At 43.7% G+C, this 8696-nt stretch overlaps 1 protein-coding gene across 3 annotated transcripts in view; it reads left to right on the forward strand.

Annotated features, from left to right (window-relative positions):
* INTS4 (integrator complex subunit 4) overlaps positions 1-5820 on the forward strand; it is a 45721-nt gene extending 39901 nt beyond the window's left edge. For 2 of the 3 annotated variants that reach the window (XM_067533240.1, XM_067533242.1), the window contains exons 22-24: positions 297-417; positions 3634-3823; positions 5581-5820. In XM_067533240.1, the coding sequence (XP_067389341.1) occupies positions 297-417; positions 3634-3823; positions 5581-5593 (324 nt within the window). In that variant the 3' untranslated portion in view covers positions 5594-5820. Of the gene's footprint in view, positions 1-296; positions 418-3633; positions 3828-5580 lie in introns of those variants that run through there. The other variant, XM_067533243.1, reaches the window with a different exon arrangement.
* Positions 5821-8696: the final 2876 nt, after the last annotated feature.

An 8696-nucleotide genomic window follows, 5' to 3' on the forward strand; every position in this document is an offset into this window, starting at 1 on the left:
TTTTTTTAAGGAGGATGCTTGTGGAATGGTACTAAGTAGATTATACAGCCCTAAAAATGTTAGCTACTGGACTGCTACTCAGTGTTTGGTGCAGGGGAGAGAGCCGCCTTTAATATGTTTTCTATACCATGGTCCTGAACGGCTGATGTATCGCCAGTAAAACTAGAGGATGTAGAATCTTATCAACAAGATAAACTATGCATTCCTGCCTTCCTAATGGTAGCAAAAAAGTACCACCATGATGTGTAAATTCCAAGAACAGTAAATGTTGGATTGTTTTGCCTCTTTTTCCATAGGTATTATATCCTGATGGGCAGGCACAGTTAATCCATCCTAAACCAGCTGACTTTCGAAATCCTGGTCCTGGAAGGCACAGATTGATAACTCAGGTTTACCTTTCTCATACTGCCTGGACAGGTAAGGAATAATCAATATGAGTTTGTATGCTTAAATGTTGCAATATCTTTATAAACAGGAATGTATCTTGTTCTACCTCAGCTTTTTGTACATAGGTTGCATCTCCCACACTCAAGAGAACCATTTTGGAGGGTTTCTGTGGGTTCTGCAACTGCCATTGTCTCCTCCCACTGAGCTTCCACATCCCTCAGGAATCTCCTTAGTACCTTCTTGACCCTGCAGGCACTTGCATTTCTCTGACTGACTGATGATATTTGCTAATTAACCAGAGGGGCAGCTATTTGACACAACACCTTCACAAAGCTCAAAGCCTTTAGAATGAGAGGCTAGGAACTAAACTGGGCTTACCCCTCTCAGCATAGATCATGGCACAAGACCTCAGAACATACTGAGATCCTGGAGGACTGGAGAAGGGCTAGTGTAGTGCCCGTCTTTTAAAAGGGGAAAAAGGAGGAGCCAGTCAGCCTGATCTCAATACTTGGGAAGCTAATAGAGCAATGTATAAAACGGGTTCTCAACCGGTGGTACGCGTACCACCGGTGGTACTTACGGGGAGGGTGGGTGGTACGCGAGCCGTACCGCACCGCCGAATCTGCCGCCGGAAGTGCCCTCCCGCCCGCCCATGCGAAACCTTGCCGCCGAAAATGGGGAAACTGCGGAAGGGTTTTGGCGGCGGGTATTGTGTCTCTCCCCGCTGCCGCGAAACCCCGCCGCAAATCCCTCCCGCTGCGAAACCCCGCCACAAGTCCCCTCCCTTTTTTTCCCGAGTGGTACTTGGGTCGGGACTGTACCTGGCCCGAGTGGTACTCGGGGAAAAAAAGGTTGAGAACCGCTGGTATAAAATATTCAGTTTGCAAATACGTGGAAGATGAAGAGGTCATCACTAGTAGCCAGCATGGATTTACTAAGAACAAATGATGCCAAACCAGCTTGATTTCCTTCTTTGACAAGGTAACTGGTTTGGTGGATGGAGGAATGTAGTGTACATAATATACCTGGATTTGAGCAAGGCTTTTGACACAGTCCCACATGACAGTCTCATAAGTAAGCTGGAGAAATGCAGGCTCAGTAGAGCTATCATTAAGTGGATACATAATTGGTTAAATAACCGCAAACAGAGTGAGTATTAATGGAATTATATCACATGGGAAGGAGGTCTCAAGTGGGGTTCTATAGGGATCTGTTCTGGGTTCAGTATTTAATAACTTTATTAATGACTGGATGTAGGAATAGAGAGCATACCAATCAAGTTCGCAGATGATATAAAGCTGGAGGGTGGGTTGCAAACACTTTGGGATAGAGCTAAAATTTAAAGGGATCTTGATAAATTGGAGAGCTGGGCTATAGACAACAAAATGAAATTCAACAAAGACAATGTAATGTGCTACATACACTGAGGGAAGAAAAACCAAACACACAATGGGGGAGGACTGGCTTGGCAGCAGCACTGCGGAGAAGGATCTGGGAGTTGTGGTGGATCACAACCTCAGCATGAGTCAGCAACATGAAGCTGTTGCTAAAAAAGCAAATGCAGTTTGGATTTGCATTAATAGAGGCATAGCATGCAAGTCACGGGAGGTGATAGTACCGCTCTGCTCAGCACTGCTTAGGCCTCAGCTAGAGTACTGTGTCCAATTTTGGTTACCATTGTATAGAAAGGATGTAGAGAAACTAGAAAGTATCCATTTAGTTCAAGTCTCATTCCTACCTGTAAGAACAGTAGGACAATGGAACAAAGTGCCTAGGGAAGTCATGGAAGACCCTGCAGTGGAGGTTTTAAAAAAGAGGCTAGATAGCCGTCTGTTTTGGATGGTTTAGATACAACAAATCCTGCATCTTAGCAGGGGGTTACACTAGATGACCCTTGCGGTCCCTTCTAACCCTGTGGTTCTATGATTCTACTATTCTAATTTAATGCAAGAAGTCTTGTTAAAATGCTCCTGGCAATTCATTGGTCTAGATCATGGCAGATAATTTCTGGAACTGTGTCCCCCACCCAGTCCCAGGTCCCAGGTGGGAGCCTGGCGCAGCCCCCTGTGCCCTCGAGCTGGGCTCGCAGCTGGGTGACTGCCACCCGCGCCCCAGCTCGGAGACGAGTGTGCTTGAAGACGAGCAGCAGCTGCCTGCCGCCTGCCCACATCCCCAGGTCCCAGCCTGAGCGGAAGCCTCCTCCGCCCCAGCTTGGAGCAGGTGGCAGTAGCCCACCTCCTGGGCTGGCAGCCAGGTGGTAGCCACCTGCAATTTGCCCAGGTGGCAGCTCCCTTCTCCGGCTCAAAGCCCAGTGCCCAGAAATCCAGGTGGCGAGCCCAGCGGCTTGCCCAGTCCTGGAGCCTGGCTTTACCCTCAGGCTTACTTGTCAATTTCACTGCTCTAGCTGAACAGTGAAAATGACAACTATGACAGCCCCAGATTTTACCAGTATAAAAATTTTAAGGGGAGCCCACACAGTGTGATTTGCCCCAGGCCCGCACCCCCTAGGGATGGCCATGGGAAATGCTGCTATCCACTCCCGTGGGCTGCTAGAGTCTGCTCATAGGTCACAAGTTCCCACCTGTGTGTGGAGAACACCACCTGACCACGCCATCAGGCCATAGTGATTGGCTGGAGTTGACCTTTGATCCTATTTGGAGGAAGGGGGGGAGGAAAGAGGGGAGAAACAGCAGGGGGTTTTGTGATCTGCCACAGCCACACAGCATTGCAGAACTCAGAACTCTCCTGCTTTATGAGAAATAATTCGTCCAGCGGTAAAGGGGAAAAAGATTGTATTTCTCAGAGTGGAAAATTGAGTGTTGGGGTACTTATTAAAATTTTCAGAAGTCAGGGGGTACTTGCTACTTAAAAGTTTGAGAAACACTGCCATAGAAGCATAAAGTATAATTATTATTTGTTAAGAATGACTTTTTAAAAATGTTTATTTTTAAATGCACTTCCTTTAAGCCTGTCATGGGATTCTCTTTTAAGTTACGATGAAGATAAGAGATGGTAAAATGGTACCATTGGTCACAACTGGCTGGATTCTAATCAGTTACACTGGTGTAAATCTGGAGTAGCTCCATTTAAATTAGGAGTTACTCAGGATTTATACTAGATTAAATTAGATGAAATCTGACACTAATACAAGATCAATTTTATGAAAATTTACTTTCTGCTTGGTATTTTGTTGTCCAGTCAATGTGCTGATTGTGTATTGTATTAGTTAGTTGTTTTTCTTTTCAGAGCCATGTCAGATTGAAGTGAGGTTACTATTGGCGTATAACTCCAGCAGGAGCAAGACATCCACTAAACTCTCAAAATCCACCTGGATTGACAGCATGGAGGGGCTTCCACCATCTGAAAATGGCATTGAGGGAACCATTCCATTCAGCAAACCTGTCAAAGTGTATATAATGCCCAAACCTGCCAGACGGTGAAGTCAATCACTTGTGGGATTGTTGGGTTACATGTAAACAAATTGCTGGGTTCAAGATAGTGAATTAGACCAAAGCAGTGTTACCTTAAAAAAGTGCACCAGAAGAAGACAGTTACAAAATAACAAATGGCATCCCTGATTAAAAAGCTGGTTGATTTTTATAAAATGTACCAGTTTTTGCAGATGGTTGTGAATAGTTAAATTGAATATACAGACATTTCTAAATCAAACCAAGAAAAACAAGACAATTCCTAATTAAGATCAACATTCCCTTCATTGGTATTCTCACTGGGACAAACGCTGCAGTCCTTAGTTCTTACCTAGGCAAAACACCCAGTGATTTCCATGGGATATTTTTCCTGAGTGAGTTGTAGGTACAGCTGGCAATATTAATTATGCAAATATACAGTAAGGGACATAGTCATAAGACTAATACACATCTATCTGATAAATCAGGCAGAGTTTTAGGAATGTTCAAAATATGTATTTGTGCGCTCAGTAAAAATCCTTTTCGAAACATTCCTAAAACTCTGCCTGATTTGTCAGATAGTCATAAGACTAGTTAAACTGCTTGGCCTGGCTTACACCCTGGGCAACCATATTGAAGTCAGTGACATTGCAGGGGGTATTAATCTGTGCCAAGTTTGGTGCTTTGGCTGTTTTTAAAACAAAAATCTGTGTCAAACAATGAGACTTCATTTTGCAGAATTAGGTTGGTTACCTAATGTAGAGTAATAGCAATGCATCATCTGTGTAAAATCAGTGACTTACTTTCTTTTCCCTAAAATGATAGGGAGGCAATATATATTTACCCAGTGAATTCAAATTCTCCTTCCCAGTTTCACTTTGTGTGTCTCCTTATGAAGAATATGTACCAGTGGCACAGGCTAAAGAGTTAATAACCGTTTTATTACAGGCAGGCTCTCACTGTAATCTTGTGCTGACTTTATCTTGCTATGGTTAGATAATTAGCCTTCTAGTTTGTATAACTGTACCTCAGTTTTGGTAGTCAGAGGAAGTTTAAGATCTGCTTCAGTAGCTGGTCACACTCAGTTAAGAGATATTGATCTAGATTGTGCCTGTCCTTTGAGCAGGTACGCAAGTGGTGGGACCAAGGCATAAGGAGACTTAATTATGGGGAGGCACAGTTTGCAGCGGTGCAGTCAAGGAGCAGGAGAGTTGTTCTTGGCTATATCCACTGCCCCATGCTCTTGGGGGTGTTATACTTGCTTGAGAGATGCTTCCATTGGGAAGGTGCATCTGTGCCTCTCTCTAACAGAGGGCAGTGCCTCCAAGGTCTAAAGGAGCCTCCTGTGATTTCCAGCTGTCTGATAGGATTACCGGAAGCACTTAACCCAATAGCCAAATGTTACCTGGGTTCATAAATTATTTGTAAAAATGTGTATTTGCAGCAGGTCAATGGAATTGCCAGGAAATGCTTTTCCACTTGCGTACAAATTAGCATAAATAATTTTGCATAAAACACCCTTTAAATGTGCTTTTGTATAATAAAACTGGAAAACCCAATCTAGCCTGTTTCTGTTTATTGTAAGCGTGAACATGTATTGCTGTAGGAGTTTGTGCTAATGATAAGAGAGGTCACTATTTGTTTATACTAAGATACTGGCACACTTCAGGAGCTGAGGCACAAAGCCTAATGCCTATAATCAGTCAGCTGTAGTAGGTTTTCCTGAATTAAACCTCCCTTCATAACGTTATTGCTCTTACACATTGTTTTTATATTTCACCTTTAGGGCCCTGGTTTGAAAACTGCCTGCGTCTGTAGCAACACAGTTGTTACCATCTAACTGCTGTATGGCGGCCTAAGTTCAGTTCCCAGCGGACAGGGGTTGATGTACATCTCTTATTATGAAGCTGTATCCCGGGCAGATTCTTGATGTATTGAGCTACCTCCTTACAGATGTTCTTAAACTCGTTTTACACTTTGGCAATAGTTGTATAGTTTGTCACCCAATAAAAACTTTTTGATTCAATTTGTGTCCATATTATAAAAGCCACCACAACTGATACCCTCACTGGCAGTCAGAGATGAGAAGCCAAGGACTTAATGAGCCATAGAGAGTGAACTACCTGATCAACACTAAAAGCTCTCCTGCCATGTCATGGTGAAGTCTGTTGGTGGGCAATAGAATGAAGCTTTGACTTCTGCTGCCTGTTTTTCACAGAAACCTTCATGTTCCATTGTTAGTGAGATGCTTTGCATGAGCACTATATTCAGAGGTGTGGGGGGAGCTACTTTTGCTGCTCTATGGCTAAATAGCTCAGAGCTGTGGATAGTTAACTGGTTTAGGACCATTGACAAATCAGATTCTTCTTTCAGGGACTTTCATATTGTGAATGAAGAGTTGGACATCCTTTTCTTATCGCTAAGCATTGTAATGGAAATGTTCTGTTCAACTCAAGGAAGGTAATGACATGATGGACCTCAGTGGAGAATCCTTCTTTCTTATGTTGGGCTAGTGTTAACAATCAGCTACAGGGCATATAAAATATGAGACCAAAGTGTCTTTTCCTTTCCTTCCCTCCCCTCCATTTTGGTAAGGAACAAAGGCCAGATTTTCAAAGGTATTTAAGCATCTAGGGATGCAAATAGCTGCCTAGTGGGATACACAAAACGCACCTAAACTATCTTTAAGCATTTAAATACCTTTGAAAATCTGGCCCTGAAAGTTGGCATAACCACAGCCGTATAAAATCATAAAACTTCAGAAGGAAAATGAAGATCCAGTAGTTTGTTCCCTTGCTTCCTACTGTGTTCTCTTGTTCTAAATGATTCAAGCAGTGGGGCTTCCACTGTCCTTATGAGATTACTCCACATTCAGATAGTCCTTAAAGTCTTCCTGATGCTCATCTTACATTTTTCATTGCAAAATCCTCAGGAATTCTCTCTTGGGTGTCTTACACCATTCAAACAAATCAAGACTAATCCCCTTTTTGTCACTGTTTGGCTCAGCTACTGATGGTTATACACTATTTCACTCTGTTCAAATCTTTGTCGATTTCTGCAGCTCCAAACCTTTTTTTTTGGTTACATTGGAATTTAGAAAAGAGCATCTACATCTTTCTAGCAGCAGGCAAACAACTGAATGTAGCACTCTAGGTACAGTATCACCTCTCCCTTATAGAGCATGAGGGACTGTCGCCTCCCTGTGATTTACTGCCTAGTTGTTTATACTGCAGGTACGTTTATTTTATAGTTTGCTATCAGACTTCTCTCTCTTGTGGTGTTGCTACTTTTCTAGCTTTTTCCCCTCCTAGTTATTCTGTTCTGAGGATTATTTTCACCCCAGATGTTATCTTACACTTTTTTCACACAGATTTCTGATCTATCTGGGTCCTCTTATTATATCTTTCATTTTATGGGTGTTCTTAATACTCCTGCTAACTTGATTAACATATAAAACTATTTCTTTTAGGACATTGACTCTGTCTTTTTTGCATTTGATACTATTCAGGGCAAATTTTTTCTGGATCCTTTTTCCCCTCAGCTCTGACACATTTAGGCTCTCATCCTGGGAAATACTGGAGACAGTTCAGACTTTCCTATGGAGCGCTGGGACTTGGCCACACCACTTCTGGCATCCTGGCAGACATTGTGCCTCAAGTCCTTCAGCTCTTCCACCTTATTTGTGGATCTTTCAGCTTGGGGACCCCACCCTACTGCAGGCTAAGAAAAGAGATGGATCTCTTCTGTGGATGAGGCGCCTTTGCAAAAGAGAATCAAAAAGGCCATGCACATGCCCACACGTGTGCAGCTCGGATCCTCATCTTCCCTGAGCTCTAGCTCTTTCCTTGGAGAAGGGGTACTTGGTTGCAGATCACAGTAACCCTGAGCCAAACAAGCATGAGAGGGTTTTCCTGGATGTGTTTGAAATAGTATAGATGAATTTAGTGGCCACCATAGAGAGCCAGCCAGAGAGAGTCTGAGCAGCCTGAAGCCAAGGGCAGATAAACTCCTCTTGAAAACTAAAACAGGCCATCTCCCCTCAGAGAGGTCACTAGGGAGGAGTATGAAGCAGCTGACAAAGGGAAAAAGATAAACTGACTGTGAGAATCTACAGTTCTGATCGTTCCCAGGTTTGACGCAGCAGTGGCATGCCTCTTAAGATGCAGCAATCTGTGTGGAGTGGTGGTTTCTTTCCAAAAGAGCCCACAGTGATGAAGATTTTAGGAGCTCTGAAAACATCTTCAGCAACCCTTAGAACTTCCTTGGCAACCTGTGTTTCTCTAGAGCCAGGATGTCCTGATGTAACTGTTTCACAAGGCTTGCTCTCAAACCAGGATAAATTCAAGTCAATAATGAAGAAAATACTCACTCCTGCATTTGTGGCAGCTGGATCTATAGGCTCCATGAGGCTGGCAAGTAACAAATCTTCCATTTCTTTTTGCCTGAAAACAAACTCAGAAGTAAGGAGAGGTTAAAACCTGGATGACGGGCTAGTCCTGATAGTCTAGTGTTAAAATCTCCTTTTTCTCTTGGTTAAGAGGAGCCTGCATGGGGTAGAGTAGTGGAGAGGAGGGGTAATGCTGCACTGGTCCTGATAGGGCTTGCATGTGTGACTTGTCCTGCCTCGCCCTGCTGCTTGATCCTGCACCTTGCCTCACAAAGATAAGTAATGTACGCTGAGCTGCTCTCTGGCTGTAGGAGCTGGGATGGAGTCTTCCTGGCTCTGAGCCCAGAAGTAGCTCTGTGCTAAAGAATTTGCTGGGGTGGGTGTTCACAGCCTGCTGGGAGGCAGACTCTCTTGCTAGCTGTGGTGGAGAGGGGAGGTGGGGGAGAGAGAAGCCATTTTTGTGGCTGAGTCTCCTGCCCTTGGAGTTCATACCTGTAGTACGGTGGTTTAGGGGT

This window comes from Emydura macquarii, unplaced genomic scaffold (assembly GCF_026122565.2).
Source record: "Emydura macquarii macquarii isolate MOO-44397 ecotype Brisbane River unplaced genomic scaffold, CSIRO-AGI_Emac_v2 contig_3328, whole genome shotgun sequence".
Taxonomy (NCBI): domain Eukaryota; kingdom Metazoa; phylum Chordata; order Testudines; family Chelidae; genus Emydura; species Emydura macquarii.